Raw genomic sequence first — 17,238 nt, forward strand, 5'->3', positions numbered from 1 at the left:
GTATATAGTATAGAACAGGTCTAAGTAATCTCGCAGGGAATCATTAATAAATCTCTAGAATATAGCAGGGGCGCCTATTAGGCCAAACAGCATTATCAGGCTCTTATAGAGACCTAATCTTATATAGAACACTATCAGATACTCCTGCCCCTCCTTTACCCAAAGGTTATTAAAGGCAGAGATGATATCTAGGCGAGTAAAGTATTTTATCCCCTTTAACTAGTTTAGGGTTTCTTTAGTTAGGGGCAGGGGATAGCAGTCCTTAACCAAGATCGCGTTAAGGGCTTAGTAGTCTACACAAAATCGGAGACCCCCTCTAGGTTTCTTCATAAATAGGACAGGCGAGGCAGTGGGCGAGGAGCTTAGGCGGATAAACCCTTTCCTTAGGTTCTCGGAGATCCATTCCTTTAGAGCTTCTAGCTTAGGGCGGGACATAGTATAGAGGGGCCTAAATAGCAGGGCCTTCCCCTCTATTAGTCGAATATCATGGTTATAAGGTCGGTGCGGGGGCAGTTGTTCGGCTTCCTTAGGGGAGAACATATCTCTAAAGTCTTTAAATTCGTTAGGCAGGGCAGGGTCAGGTTTCGGTTATAGTATCTCGTCCAGTATCTCTATAGACGCGGAGAACAAATGATAGCCCTTCTCGCTTTAGGCGTACGCGGCGTAGGCCCTTAGGCTTATAGACTATATATCTAGGCCTTCTAGGATAGAGGGGCGATCAGGCAGGTTTATAGGGCGGGTTTTCTTCGGGACATCATATAGGGCTCGGATCTTTAGGGCCCTACCAGGGGTGTTACAGAACTTCTAGCAGTATAGGCTATTTAGCTCGAGGGTATGGTTCGCGAAATGAATACTAGGATCGTGGATCTTAAGCTAAGGCAGGCCTAGTACAACAGGGTAGTAAGCGATTTTTGTGACAAGGAATAGGGCCTTCTTCTCGTAGTAGTTCTCTACCCTCATATTCATTTATATAAAATAGGTGATATAGCCCTTCTCGGGCTCTCGGCCGTCGAAGGCCTCTAGGCGGATAGGTTCTTTCAGGGTTTCGAATATAAGGCTCTAGTCTCGGGCCCAATCTTTATCGACGAACCTCTTCCCTTCTACACCACTATCTATCATAGCGTATATAGGGATCTAGGTCTCTTTCTAGGTCAGGGTTATAGGCAGGATAAAAGCGTCGGCGCGGAGGTTCTCTTCTTCGATAGAGTCTCCTAGCATAGCTGCGGATAGGCGGAGCACGCGGTTAGGTTTCACCTAGTCGCGATTTAGGCCAGGCTCACTCTATTTATTGGCTAGAGTATAGAGTAGTCAGACTTAGCAGATTCAGCGTAGGCAGCGGAGTCAGCCTAGGCGGGGTTCTCTATTCGGCTAGAATATAGGCGGGCAGGGGAACAAGGGCGGGTGTCAGATAGCAGGTAGTCCCGGACTAGATGATCCTTAGATCCGTATCTAAAGCACTCCCCCTAGTCACGCTAGGTAAGCTTAGCCTTAGAGAGATCTATAGGTTCGCTAGGTATAAGGGTTTGAGTCTAATATGGTTAGGCTACCATAAATAAGAGAAGAACTAATATAAGAAGGCTACCAGAGGACGGAGGTATAGGTGTGGTATCCTATAGGGCTCGATTCCACTAGGGTAAATTAGGGACAAGAACAACTCTTGAACTCCTTTAAGAGTCTAAAGACCTTAGAGAGTTAAATACATCAGGAAGTAGCGAATCTCTAACTAGCTTATCCGGGGAACCCCTGCTTCCCTAGTAGCTGGTTCAGCCAGCTTATATAGAGAGTCTATTGCCTCTCTCAGCCTTCTTGCAACCCACGCCGTTATAATTATCCCCCCTCTAAGGCCGCTTATCCTTAAGCGACTCTCCTAGTTAGGGATCGGGTTTCCCTAGATAGGCGTATCGAATATAGAAGGGGAACCAGGAAAACGTGTTTTTAAGTATAACCTTTCTATATTACCTATAAGCTTCACGCTCTCTAAAATATCATAGGGTTTTAGTATTAAAGGGGAGATCCGTGATCTTCTTTATTTCCAGAGGGAGACATTCGGTTTTCCTCGGGGAGCAAGTTTACTTCTTTATTTATAGTTCCTTAAAGAGCATAAGGTTCAGGGCTGGGCTAAGGGGTATAGAAGGGATTCACTCTATCGAATCCTCCTTTTTCCTTTACCTTATTTGATTTTCCTAAGATTATTATGGCTGCACCTACTAGTCCTATACTGATTCTCCCTCGTCCCCTGGTAGACCCCCCCTACTATAGCGATTATTACTATAGCGAATATGGCGTATACTATAGGCTTAGATCCCCCGCCGCTATATAATCGAACGAACATATCTATAACCTATCCGCTCGGTCGGACTATGGTAACCACTATATATTGGTGTACTTATTATCTATATAAAGGGATCAAGATATTTTAGCATCCTTATGATTATTCTTTCGAAATCCCCTATTGTTAGACTAAGGTAGTATCTCGCTACTATAACCCTTATAGTGATAAAGGGGAGTACTTAGATTTCGCTAGGATTATTATCTAGACGAACAAATTCTAGGATATAGGCGATCCTTTTCGATTTTCTCCCGACCTGGTTCCCGTGGATAGGGGTCCCCCCAGCCTATAGATCCCTGGTTAGTCACTATCGGGGCGGACCTATCTATACTAGCTATATTGCTTAAATTATCTCTAGATAGCTATAGGGCCTAGCACCACCTAACTAGTACTTAAGCTCAGCAGGCTTATTCTTAGGTAGAGTATAAAAGGGTGGTCTAGGTACGGCGTTAATTATATAATCCTATATATCCTGATATCGCTCCTAGAGCTATAGCTCTATTAATAGAGGCTCAGATAGAATTTAATAAGGAGCAGGTAGGTCGGAGACTTCTTCGCTTAGATAAAGGGGAGAAGTATTTTAACCCTTAGTATGCTGCCAAAATTGCGTTTAAGCAGAAAATATGGGAGCGGCTAGGTCAGTTGAATCCCGCACTATATAGACTCCCTATTACTACCCGCTAGGGGGAGTAGCCTATCTCTATTAATCCCGCTGATTTTTAGGCTTAGGAATTACTTCTTTTTCGTTTTCGGGTTAGTTGTTTCTCTTTCTGTTTTCGCTAGCTAATTACTTATATTTTAAATTCTAAAATCAGTTCTTGAGAGTTCTGGGCCTAGTCTTCTAGGATCTATTAGTTATATTCGGGGGGCCATCCTTTCTATTTAATCAGATAGTATATTTCTCCTTTTTCAATTTTTTGATCTTTAATAGTTTCAACTTCCTATTCTCCGTTATCTTCAAGTTCCAGCATTAGTAGAGGTTCTTCCTTAGAACGCGAGTTCCAAGGTTCTAGTAGTTATACCAGGAATATATTATGAAGCTATGTGTATTTTTTAGGGAGCGCGAGGCGATATGCTTATAAACCAACCATTTCTAGGATTCGGAAAGGTCCGATAAACTTAGGAGTCAGTTTCTTCGAGGGGAGCTTTAGCTTTAGGTTCTATATCGAGAGTACCATAAGTTACTTAACCTTAAAAGTCATTAGCTAGTATCTCTTGTTATATCCTTTAGCCTACGCTTAGTTTACTTTCTTCCAAGATTCTATATATCTCTTCCGGACTTCCATAAGCTTTTCTAGTCTATCTATCACAGCTAGCACCTCCCTCCTAGGCGAGTCGTCACTAGCTTATATATAGAAGCTAGGATTATATCCTATTAGTATTTAGAATAGGGTTTAGTTAGTAGTGGTGTTAATTACATTATTATACGCGAACTAGGCTTCCTATAAAAGAGCTGGCCAAGTGTTCTACTCTTAGGATATAAAGCAGCGTAAGTAATATTCAAGGGTTTAGTTCATACGCTTAGTTTAACCATCCGTTTATAGATAAAAAGCTATAGAGAAGCGTAGCTTTGATTTATACTAGTAGAACAATTCTATCTAGAACGCGCTAGTAAAGATAGATCCTTAGTCTAATATAATCCCGTCTAGGGCGCTATAACTAAGCTCTATCTATTAGTAAAATAGTTAAGCTAGTTCATCGGCTTTAATCGTGGTTACCACTAGTATAAAAGTATAGTGCTTTAATAAAGTCTATCGATAGTTCTAAGAAAGGACGGCTTAGGATAGGTAGGTTATATAATTCGCTATATAGTCGGTGTCGCCTTAATTACGATACTTAGTAGATTCTATATATTTTCGTGTAGAATATAACATCGTCTTATAGACCTTCCTAATAGAACTTCCTTTTAATTAGATCAGTAGTTCGTGACCGGCCGAAGTGTCCTATAAAGGTATCGTTGTGATAAATCGAAATAATCCTATATCTTAGGTTTTTAGCATTTGGTATATATAAATGTTTTTTATAGCGTAGAAGGTTTTATGAGTCCACCGTCTAGTATTTCTGACCTAGTGCTCCTTCTAAGATAGACTTCATCCTATCTCGGGTTATCAGGTCTCCCTTTTAGAGTATTATGATTAGCTCCTTTAGGTCCTCTAAAAGGGGTTCGAACATCCGTTCGTGAGCCATAGCTATAACTAATATAGAATAAGATATAGACTAGTAGCGAGCCGAGTCCTCCTATATAGCTAAATCAGCTAGTTCGTAATCCAGGTCTAGCTCAACCGGCTCATGATCTAGGTCTATCTCTGGATCAAAAACGTCGCGTCTTACGCAAGATTTATGGTTAGCGACCTCGGATTATAGGCCTATATAATAGATAGTTATACTTTACCTAGATTTAGATTTGTCCAGAAGTACGATATTTCGCGTAGGAACAGTATTCCTGAATTAGGTACGGACCACATCTCGAGGGTCCGCCCCCTCCACCATCCAAACCTGGTTCGGGAGGTCTTCTACTTCTATAGGATAACTTAGAACCACTATTATAGGATTCTTTTCCACCATCGAGAATCTTTCTCGGAGGTCTTCTAATACTATAGGATCACCATCTTGCCCACCCTATCCTATCCGGGACAGCCTATCTACTAGGTTCGTTTTCCCTATCCTATATTTAATAATAAAATCAAAGGAGGTCAAGAAAAGGCACTATCGTGCCTACCAACTATTAAGCCGGGTTTATTTCATAAAGGCTTAAAGGTTTAAGTAATCAGTCCAAACTTCTACTAGGTGATCGCTACCTTCTAGGTAGTATCTCTAATTCTTAAATAAGTATATAATAGTAAAGAGCTCCTGGTCGGGGGTTAAGTAGTTTAGCTCCGGCCCTATAAACTTCTTTAACCAGAATACTATAGGATGGAAGACTCCCTTATCATTAGGCTAGGACATTGCTACGCCTATTCCCTGATTAGAGGCGTCACTTTTAATCTTGATCTATCGATTTAGGTCGAAATAGTAGAGGAGAGGCGCTTTTTAGAAGGCAGCGATTAGTTCCCGAAACGCCTCTATCTCTACTTCGCTTAGGAGGACGTTTCCAGGTTTTTTGCCTTTCACACTTCCTCGGAATAGGGATATAAGAGGTAGAGTAATTAAAGAATAATTATAGATAAATTTCCGGTAAAAGTTATAGAAACCTAGAAAGACTTAGATATTATAGAATATCTAAGGAACATCCTATTCTTTGATAGCAGAAACCCGGCGTTTATCTATTAACACGCTATTTCTAGATATAATAAACCCCAGGAATTCCACTTCTTCTTAGTAAAACATGTATTTAGATAGCTTATAGAAAAGCTAGGTATTCAGGAGTCTCTCAAATACTACTCTAATATCCTAGGTATAAGATTATTAGTTAGTCAAAAAAACTAGGACATCGTCGAGATATACTATATAAGTAATATCGAGTAGCCCCTAAAAGGCGGTGTAGATATAGTTCTAAAAAGTTGTAGGCGCATTAGTTAAGCTAAAAGGCATAACCATATATTCGAAGTAGCTATATTAGGTACGAAAAGCAGTTTTCTATTCCTCTCCTTATATAATCCGAACTCGATAGTAGGCATCCTTAACATCGATTTTAGAAAAGAACTTCATTCCTTATAATCAGTCGAGGATCTCAGAAATCAGGGGGAGAGGGTAGCGGTTTTTGACTAAGATCCGGTTAAGGCCCTAGTAGTCCACGCAAAGTCATAGGGTGCCGTCTGCTTTTAGGACAAAAAGAATAGGGGCGCCTATAGGGCTCTTAGATGGTCGGATCCTTCTATTAGCGATGTTCTTATCTAAGTATAAACGGAGTTCTCTAAGTTCTGTTTAAGAAAGGGGGTAGATAGGTCCGAACAGCGGAGCCGTGCCTTCTTAGAGCTTAATTATATGATCGGTTTCCTTAGTATATAGGAGGGTTTCAGCTTAGGAGTCGTCGAATACCGCGGTGAGATCTTTAAATTTGTTTAGGATTTATAATAGATCTTCTAGGGGTTCGTCGTCTCCTAGAATATAGATATCATCAAGAGTATTCTAGGCCATATATCGCATAATCGCATACACCACTTTTTCGTTCCAGTAGAGCTTCGTAAATCTATATAGAGCAATAAGCTCGAAGCTCCGTCTCTAATTAATAGCGAAGACCTATTAGTTCTAATATAAGATAAGTACGATTCGCTCGTCTTCGAGAGTGGTTTTCGATAGTAGTATCGGGGGTTATACCAGATCTCGTTTTACCGCAATATATTCCTATATAAGACTTCGGGTAGTGCCACGAGAATCTATCGTGATGATTAGGACATAATATACCCTAAATATTAGAACAGGGAGGTTATTAAAAGCAGTAATAATATAGGGCTTAAGTTTAGATTACTATAGATAAAGTTTTCGCGCGAGTGCGAGGTCGATATAATTAACACTAGCGTAAGAGTCGAAATTTGCCCTAATAACTATTTTCCCTAATCGGGGGTCTAGTGATTCGATATTAATAAAAGATTTAAACATATTAGTTCCCCTAACAAATTAGGTAGGAGCTCCTAGAGTAGGGGTTTTAGGGGCTCCTATTAGTTTTCCGAGTCCTCGCTTATTTCTTCGTGGACTTAGATAGCGTTGACCTAGATCGATTGTGTTTCTCTATCCCATTATTTCTTATAATAGTCCTTCGCGAAATATCCCTTTTAGTAGTAATAGAAACATTCTATATCTCGATTATAAATAGGTTTTTTATTAATAGAGGTTTTATTAGGCTGACTAGAGCGATCATAGTTCCTAGGGTCATTATCTTTCCTAGAATCGCGGCTATTTTATTAAAGGTCCTTTTAGTCTCGGGTGTCCTTTCTAGTGCGATTCTTCTTATTCGGATAAGAATTCTCTAAGGACTAGGTGCTAGAATAGGGTCTTTTTTAATCTAGGGTCTAGCTTTTTAGTTCCTATATAACTAAATAGGCGCTAACTATTTCATATCGTGTAGTAGGTAGGCCGTTCTCTCCCTATCTTTAGATTATATTGTCTTAAAGTTTATCCTAGCATTTTAAGAGGAAATTTATAGCCCTATTCTTCTCGGATTAATGATTAACCAGATTAAGTTTATTCTTAAGGTTTTTAAGGTGCCTATCGAAGTCTAGCAGGTACTGATTTAGGAGCTATCTAGCTCTCTTATAAGCTCTCTGGGATAATAGAGGGGCGACTATATACTTCTGGCATAAGCATTTAGTCCAGTTTTTAAAGGTGGCCTAGTCAGAATAGAGGGGATCGTTGATTAGTAGATGCTCGGTTGTATTATAATAACAAGACCTGGCCTCCTATTTAAAGAATTAGAGGGAGGAGATGATCCTATCATAGTCTAGTAGTCCGATATAGTCTACTCAAGAGAAAGTTCTTTCCATATCTCTAAACCATATAGATCTCTGGTATAGGGAGAAGGAGGTGTCGAATTTTTCGAGGCCATCGAACTTGAGTTAAGGGCTCTTGCCCGTCCAAGGGGTCCGACGAGGGTTTTGATTAGAAGAAGGGTGACTTAGAGTTAAATCGAGAAACTCTCTAGGTCGGATCCCTATAGGGGTGCTAGCGTTCCTAGGATTTCTATAGGTAGCGACGCTATAGGCCGAGCCGGCTAGCGAGTCGACTAAGTCTTAAGCGTTTAGGACTAGGTTTTTTAGTTTCTGGATTTCTCCCTCTAGGCGGTGGATAGTTTATAGAATTTCGGCCATATTCGGCTAGGGATCACTAGGGAGAGTTAAGCGATCAGAGGTTGGTTCGGTAGGAGGTTGGGCTTCTTCTTCTATGGCCGGAAGTCCTCTTTTAGGAGTAGAGTCCTGAGTAGCTCCTCGTTGCCTTATGGTAGGAGCCATCTTAAGGGTCTTCAGTTACTTAAGAGAGAAGAGTTATAATTATAAGGGTTTAAGTCTAATACAATTAGGCTACCATAAATAAGAGAAGAACTAATATAAGAAGGCTACTAGAGGACGGAGGTATAGGTATGGTATCCTATAGGGCTCGATTCTACTAGGGTAAATTAGGGATAAGAACAACTCTTGAACTCCTTTAAGAGTCTAAAGACCTTAGAGAGTTAAATACATCAGGAAGTAGCAAATCTCTAACTAGCTTATCCAGGGAACCCCTGCTTCCCTAGCAGCTAGTTTAGCCAGCTTATATAGAGAGTCCATTACCTCTCTCAGCCTTCTTGCAACCCACGCTATTACACTAGGGCCTTAGGCGGGAGTCAGGGTCCTAGGTAGTATATTCGTTATCGCGGCGGCTACATATAAGGTCCTTACGATTTTCTCCTAGGGTGTACTACCTAAGGGCGTGGGTTAGCGGGCATAGTATATCTATTACTAGTGTTAGCGGAAGCGGTTATCGAGCGACTAAAGATAGGCTATATAACTATGAAACTAGCGGGACGGAGCTAGGTTATATAAGAGCATATCCTAGAGCTCGTTCGAGATAGCTTATATCAGGAGGGGAGTTAGAGCTTCTTTATATAGTTCGCCCTCTAGGGCTAAACGCTAGAATTCGGATAGGAAGGTATTAAAGTCGTTATTCTTCTAGCGGAGCTAGTATAAGTGGTTCTAGGCATTCTAGACTCTATCAGGGTCGCCGAAGGCCTTCTCGAGATATTCAAGCATTTATAGGTAGTCTATAAACTAGGGAACTCCGTACAAGATCTTTAGCAGTACTAGTTCGTACGCTTTACTAGTAAGTCTCCCCGCGACATAAGTAAGTCTAATAGTAGCTATCGGGAAACGGTCCTGGTTCGCGTTCATCTTACTATAGATCTACTACATAAAGCGGCGGAGGTCGCTGCGAGTTCTATTAAACTCTTTCGGGTCAGGGATTCTTTCACTAAGGGAGGTAGACCAGGGACCCAGGATAGGAGTCGGTACAAGTTCTCGCGTAGGGATATCTACTAGGTTCTTAATACCTTAGGCAGGAGTGTTTTTGGTTAGGGGGGTTCATATAGCAGGCAGGGCGGAGTTCAGGATCTGATTTTTTTTGACTTCGAGCCTAATAATCTTATTATATAAGCTATTGATGCGCTCTTCCTAATATCTAATAACGCCCTCCCTATAGTGCCGAGTCTCCTCGCTTTTAGTCGCGGCTTAGCGGAGGGTTTGGTTATCTTTCTCAATTTCTTAAGAGTAGCCCTCCATAATCCGGAGGTACAGCACCTAGATATTAGGGTGTTCTTAGACATAAGCCAGGAATTCTTTAATAGAATCGGCGTTTAAAGGTGGTTTAGGACAGGGCATGCTAGCGGGTAGCAGCTCTAGTATAGGATAGAAGCTACATAGTATCATAGGGCGGGCAGGTGAATAGAATTATACTAGAACTAGACAGATAGTATTATATTAACTAATAGGCTAAGACGAAGACATAGCTTAAAGAGCTATATTTAGATAAGGTTCTAAGTTTATATAAGGTTGCGGGTCACATAGCCCGCACTATCTAATCAATCAGTAGTCGTCTAAGCTAGCACCGTGACAGCTCGAATAGGTAAATTCCACCAGTTTTTCAGGAGTTCAATAAAGTGTCGAATCGCATCATTTATCTGGTTCTTTATATAATAGGTAAAGACCTAATAGAAGTAGATTCCGTCAATATAAAAATAGCAAATCTAACGCTCTTCATTATACACGATTAACATTTAGATCAGGTCTAGAGAGATCTATCCGAATCGACCATACCTATATCCTAGATAACATCTAGATATCTATCTAGGAGCTCTAGTAAGACTATAAACAAAGCATAGGCTCTATATTTAGCCATTTATATAGTCAGTGACTGGTTCAGTTAAGTCTAGTTGATCGCTTAAAACGACTCTATCAACGAGCTTAGGAAGCTGCTATATAGCATTATGGTGTAAATGACCTAGACGATGATGCTAGAGCTCTATCGATGCCTTAGATTCTAGTGGTTTTCTGGAATCCTTGCCCATATATGCATACTTTTCCGCCGAAAAGATCTCGTCGGGTGTCTCTTTATCTAAATCTTGTTTAGCTAATAATGGCTCCACGATTAATAAATTTAGGTTATAAATCCTTTAAATAGCTAGGATAGGTATCCCGTCCCTATCAATAAGATAGTCTTTCGAAGGCACCTAATCGCCTCCTTTATCGTTCAGGGCGTAGTAAGAGAGTAGATTCAATCTAAACTCAGGGCTATAGAGGACATTTAACAGGATGATTGATGTCGATTCCTTGGTTACTAGATGGATCCCTTTAACTTCGTATTATCCTTTACTAAGGGTTTCAACCTCTCCTAATCCTAGTTAAAGGGTGTCTCTTCCATGCTCGAAATTAACAAATACACCTAAGTTATTATAGACATACACACTAGCGCCTATGTCTAGCACCTAGCTATCTTTCTAGAGCTCCTGACCAGACTAGGTCAGGAAAGCTGATTTCTATAGAAATATAGAGTCTATAAATATACTAGAGAGGTCTGGAATGGTGTCCAGAGTATCTAAAACTATATCCAGAATAGTATTCAGAGTATCTAAAGCTATATCTAGAGTATCTAAGATTATAGTATTTCGGCCGAGAAACTAGTCTTCGGCAGTGCCTGCGAGCTATATACTATCGCTTAAATCGGCAGCATAGGTAGTTTAAGTCGCGAAAAACACTAGTTTTATAGTATAGTTGGTGGTATGGTTTACAGCTATAGATTACCTAGCTGGCTCGGCTAGGGTATTGCTGGTGTTAGTAGATTCTTTTAGTTTAGTATCGATCCACTATTTCTAGCCTAAATCCCCGTCTAGGGCCTATTTTATCTTCTGTTTCATGCCAGCATTTAGCTTTCTACTACCTTTACCATTTAAGTTAAAGTACTTATCGATAGGGTAGCTATAACCATATAGGCATGCCCTATCTTTAAATGGTTTTGCTTTCTGCTCCTATAGGAATTGAGCTCTAGCCAGAGCTTTCTTCCCTTGACCAGGGGCACTAGGTTAGCCAGGAGCATAAGGGGCAGGAGCACTGGCTTAGCCAGCTGTTTCCTGGTATCCTTAGAACATCGTGAACGCTCCCTTTAAGATAGCTGGCTGCTTTAGTCTTTGATTCTGGTAGGTGGTTTTGAAATGATCTAGAAGGCGACGCATAGAGATCTGCTCGCGATCAACTATAATCTTTCCATGCCAGGACTACCACTAGTTTAGTAGTATATCCTTTACCAGCTCTAAAAAGAGCTATATAGCATCATCATTCTTAGCAGCTAAGACACCCTCAACCTCTATTTTAAGGCGCGAATACTCCTATTCTTTAAGCTAGGCGCCAATATCGGCGCCAGCTATAGGTAGAGTAACCATAAAGTTGTGCTAATAATAGAATACCCTAGCTCTATTTATTAACAAGATTCTATAGCGGTCATATAAGAATTTAAGTCGCATAAATGGTTCGTTATATTATAAAACAAGACTCTGAACATATATATCTAAGTGCTTTAGGATATATTCATTCACAGATTTAATTACTCGCTTCTTAGTTTAGTAGAATAAAAGACGGAACTTATAATCCTCTACATCGTCCTTCTAGTCCTGTCGTAACCGATCATACTCTTTATAATCTATATCGAGTTCAAGCATTAGTTTGATCGGGTAGTCGCATAGTTCTGATCCTAGGACTGGTCGTTTAGTCCTAAGCTCTAGATCGTAGTATTCCTATATATCTCCGCTAGTGGCTACGGCTTTAACTCGCCTATACCACTGCTGCCATTAAGAGGCATCTTTTAGTCTTATATCGCCGGACATCGCGGACATAGTCTTCAGTCTCGTTTACCCTTAAAATATGCTTTTTAAGGTAAATTATCGGCGAACCGGGCTCATAACTATCAAATAGAGGTCGACTACCAAGGAATAGTGGATTCTAGTAGGTAAATAAGAACGCAGTATACATACTAAAGAGTATATATATATCTATTATAGAATAGAGGAATCCTATTATAGGATTCTAATACTAACTAAAATAGACTAACTATAAATAGAATTGGGCCTTTAATAAGACTTTTATTTCACGTGATATTTATCACCTAGTTAGTACTAGATTAAGGCAAAAATTAGGCACTAAGACACTAATTACCCTAATTTAGTTTAGGTTAAGGCGAAAATCAGGCATTAAGGCATCAAAAATACCTATATAGGACCTATACCTAACCTATACCCACGTAGGTTAGGTTAGGTATAGGTATAGGTTTACCTTACCCCTAATAGGTTAGGTATAGGTATGAATTTTGACCTATACCCAACCCATATATATATCTAGATCAGATACTTTCTAAGAGCGCTTTTCTTATCGTCGGTCGTGAGTTTTACTCTCGTTAGAGGAAGGATTTTATATATAAAGGGCTAAAGCTAATCTTGAATTCAGAACTAGCTAGGCATATACTATTTATAAAATCCTTAAAGAACATAAATAATTCGGGGTGGAATCGTGAGGTATATAATTAGTAGGTCATATAGTATAACCATATAATAGTTCACCAGGATTCAACCTATTACATCTTTCGAAGTTTCGCTATTTCTTTATTAGCATTTTTATACCTTTAATAGAGGTGTAGAAAGGCAACTCGAGCTTTTTTGATTAAGCTAGCTAGAGATCGCATTTCCGCCCTAAGCTCTCTCTTCTCTCGTCTTAACTATAGAAGATCCGGATTTTGGCAAATTATATACTTATACATATCCGAAAGCTTATATAGAGCGTGAACATCCCTTTTCCTAAGCATACTTCCGGTAAAACATATAAGGCCCTCCTAAGATGGTCGAAGAAGAACGACATACTAGAGATCGCGTCTAATAAATTATGATTAATAATATTTTTTAAAGACGGCGTCGCTAGATTAACTAAGCACCCTTTACCACTCCTAGCTCGTAAAATTCCCTAGAAGCTACTTGTTAATATCGATCGGTAACATAAAGTTTTCTTAGCCTTTATGATGATAGCATATTCATTTTAGCGTAATAATAACTTATAATTTACTTCATTTACCGTCCAACGGCGAAAGTTATAATACCTAATATCGTCTTTAAATTTAGCGTCTCGGCCCAACTCTTTAAGGGCTTGCCGACTTAATTCATAAGTCATCGATAAAGACTTATAGAGTTCGTAGCTATAGGGAGTACACTTAAAACATCGAAGAATAGGAGTGTTCAGGACTTCTGCTTTCCACCAAAGAGGAAGGGACGGAGTATGCTTAGGAACTCGCAGCCTCTAAATTAGCTCTAGTGTGAGTTCCGTATTAATAAAAGCCCTATCATAGAAAGCGAAGGAGACTATCTAAGCGATCGGGTAATATACTAATTAGTAGTCACCATACATAAAAAACTTAGTCCTAAAAAGGAAAATAGGTGTCAGATCAATTAAATATGAATTTAAGGTATAGTAGCACCCTTACCTATCGGCGCCTTCTAGCCGACCTTTAAGATTACGAAACTCTATAATAGCATAGAGAACATCACGTTTACTTTAAGGATCTTGTCGGAACATGGATATTATAATCATATAATACCATAAAAACCTAGAACAGAATAAACAGACCCCCAAGTTATAGGGGAACAACTATATTAGGAACTCAAGTAGCTATATAAATTAAACACATTTCATACTACTTTATATAATATATATACTAAGAATCTAGGACAAACTATACCCTTTTCCAATATATATAGTGTAATATATAAACCCTATCCTTTTAACATAGTTAATCGATACTAATTAGTTAATAAGCTGAATCAGACTTAGAGGTTATATTACTAAGTTATTATAAAAAATCCTTAAAACCACGAAAACTTGTTACAATAATAAGCTAAATTCGATCGAAGAAAATATAATAAAACACTATTAAGAGCACGAATTAGCACTAGTAAGCCTATTCACTCTTCTAAAAACATAATTTTTAAGTTTGATTTAGAAAACTACACCCTAGTTTCTACCTTTCAACACCTCCTTTATAACTATTTTTCGAAGGATATTCGACTAAAATTTTTCCTTTTTATATTAGAAAAACTAGGGATACTTAAAAACCCCTAAAAATCTTCCCCTCTTTAAATTATAGGATACTAGAACCCACTAGTGACTTGTTCAACTTCTCTACTTATGACTTATCCAACTCCTCCATAGATCCACGCTAGAATATAGCTAATCTCCCCCTAATATCACCTATAGGAGCTATATAGCACCACTAGTATACTAGACACCATAGTCAATCAAATCTATACACTATAAACAAAAGCGTAATAACCAAGGACAATTCGCACACCATTCCCTAATCATAGAAGAAGACCTAACCCCATAAGACGACGACGAAAGTTTAGATCCACTCACCATTATTATAGACAGAACACTATTATATAGACCACGCACTTAGGGTAGCTATACATAAGCAAATATACCCGGATTATATATAGAACATACTAGCCCTATACCCGCTTTTAACCAGAGCAGAGGCTAAGGGTACCCCGATGAACATATAGATAGGGACTAGACCTACTAAGAGGCGAACGAATCATAGGGCAATATAACATAAGAGGAGAAAATCAGATTCTACCACAGAAATGGTTTTAACCCATAGGAATATAACTAGGATCAGCGTGAGGAATATATAACCACACGATTTACCTACTATATAACCACGGGAGTTATAGACCGCGGACTCTAGGCCAACTTCTAAGCAGACTTTAAGAACTAGACTAAGGAGGACTTTACGAAACTCGAACAAAACACCCTCCAATTAGTATACCATATACTCATCTAGCGCGGAGTTTATATGAGATAGACACCAAAACTGGCCGACTCCCTAACGGAATGCCTTATAAGGGAAGAAGAACATAAATAGATAGATATAGAAATCAAAAATACCTTTAAAGATATTAATAGCGCTATAAGAACTCTAGCACTCTAGGATAAATTAAATAACATACTAGATGGTCTAAAAGGAACAACCGCCACCCAACACCTACAAGATCCGGTCAATCCAGCCAGCTAGCTAAGCCAAATACTAAAGGAAATACCCCCCACCTAGCGCAAGACCCAGAACTAGACCTCGCATATTTTCTTATCACCTCGGCCGGAACCATATATATATATAAATATCCTAAATAACCAAGAGTATATACATAAAAGCTAAATTAGAGGCGTACCACCTACAACCTACACCGGAAACTCAGGAGACAATCTAGGTAACAATAACGATGATGATAATAAGAGTGATTATACTCTAAGAGGAAACAACGACCTAGATAATAGTCGTTATTCCTAGACACCTCGATCTACTCCCGACCTTACCTTAGATAACTACGTAAGGCAAACAACAACAGTTATGAAGTCGATATCCGAGAGCCAAAAATATAATAGAAGCACTAGTCTCGACTTCAAGATTAAGATCTTCACCAACATCTGCTAACATATAAGACTCCTAGAACAATTGTATATAGACATATTTAGCAGTTTCCTTAAAAGACCGGTATTAGAGTTTTACTTCACGAACTCCCTATAGGAGAGAACCTTCGCGGAATCGTGCGAGAAACTTAGGGAATTCTTCGAAGGACCAGAGTTCTATAGAAAGCAGAAATAACTATAGGACAGCTAAAACCTTAGAACAACCATCTAAAAGAACCCTAACAAGAGCCTCCACCAATACTTTAAGATACTACTTAATAAGCTCTATAAGCTCCGATATATAATTAATCCCTTATAGCGAACGGATGAATACTTATACAAAAAATTGATTTCAGTATATAAAGGAGTTAAAGTATGCCGAATAACCCTAGCACACCTACCACCGAACCTCCCGGGACTTATCAACAGAATACAGACGTCGATAACCACCTAGGAAAACAAGAGAAAATATAAGGAGCCTGCCACCAACAACCTATCTATATTCTAGGCGGAGGAACTCCCTACAACAAACTTTATAGAAAGGAAGTTTATGCGTATAAACCCTATAAAATAACCGCCTAGATAATCAACGAACCCTCCCTAAATAAAATATAGACTAGGAACCAGCAAGAAATATGGTGTTTACTATAAACCAGACTATATCTTATATAACCACACCAAGGAAGAAAGAGACGCGGCCCGAGAACGATTCTAAAGCAAATTTTAAAGAAATCAACAAGGAAGCTATAAACCCATATACCAGCAATTCATCACCGATATAGAAGGACTACTAAACCAGGAGCCGACACCCGATGATAAGAGCGATAAGGAAATAGACATATTCCTAAATAACTACCCAACCATAAAAAGCATAGGACCCGAAGACGACTCGGACTCAGAAAATGAAATCCTCTTCACGACTGGTTACAGAGCCTTAACGCCAGGATTTGCGGAACAACTTATAACAGAGCTCTCTAATAACATTATATTAGAAACCCTCGCAAAAACTCCCTATACACAATAGGAGAACTCCATAGCCCAAGGACTAAACACACCCCGGACAGGAACCAAGGAGGAATCGCTATTTAGTTATAACATAACCGCAACAGCAAAAACCAGGTATACAACAACGACTTTCATAGGAATAATCATTAATACAGGAGCAGCCTATATATCAACCGCTAGGCACAACCAATTCTTGGCCCTATAAAATTCGGACCCCTCAGCGACTCTAGACACTTCCATAGCTAACCAGATCAAGGTTCGCTTCGGAATCAGAGAAGCATCGTCGGCTGGTTCAGTCATATTAGAGACCCCGATTAGTACACTCATCTTCCACATTTTCCACTCGGATATACTATTCCTCCTATCCCTTATAGACATAGATAGACTAGGCATCTACCTAAACAATCTAGAGAACCTCCTTGTCCGAAAAGATGGCCTAAAAGTCCCGATCATACACTAGTTTAGACATCTATTCATGGTTTAGGACCAATCACTTAGGGC

At 39.4% G+C, this 17,238-nt stretch overlaps 1 protein-coding gene across 1 annotated transcript; it reads right to left on the reverse strand.

Annotated features, from left to right (window-relative positions):
• Positions 1-13,020: 13,020 nt before the first annotated feature.
• Positions 13,021-13,566, reverse strand: N7495_007410 (uncharacterized protein; the record flags this gene model as incomplete). The annotated part of the gene is made up of 2 exons (XM_057210061.1): positions 13,021-13,236; positions 13,345-13,566. Coding segments are annotated over 2 exons (438 nt in total), but the record flags the coding sequence as incomplete, so codon positions are not given.
• Positions 13,567-17,238: the final 3,672 nt, after the last annotated feature.

The sequence above is a fragment of the Penicillium taxi genome, assembly GCF_028828555.1.
Source record: "Penicillium taxi strain IBT 34144 chromosome Unknown utg000005l_segment0_segment0, whole genome shotgun sequence".
Classification (NCBI taxonomy): domain Eukaryota; kingdom Fungi; phylum Ascomycota; class Eurotiomycetes; order Eurotiales; family Aspergillaceae; genus Penicillium; species Penicillium taxi.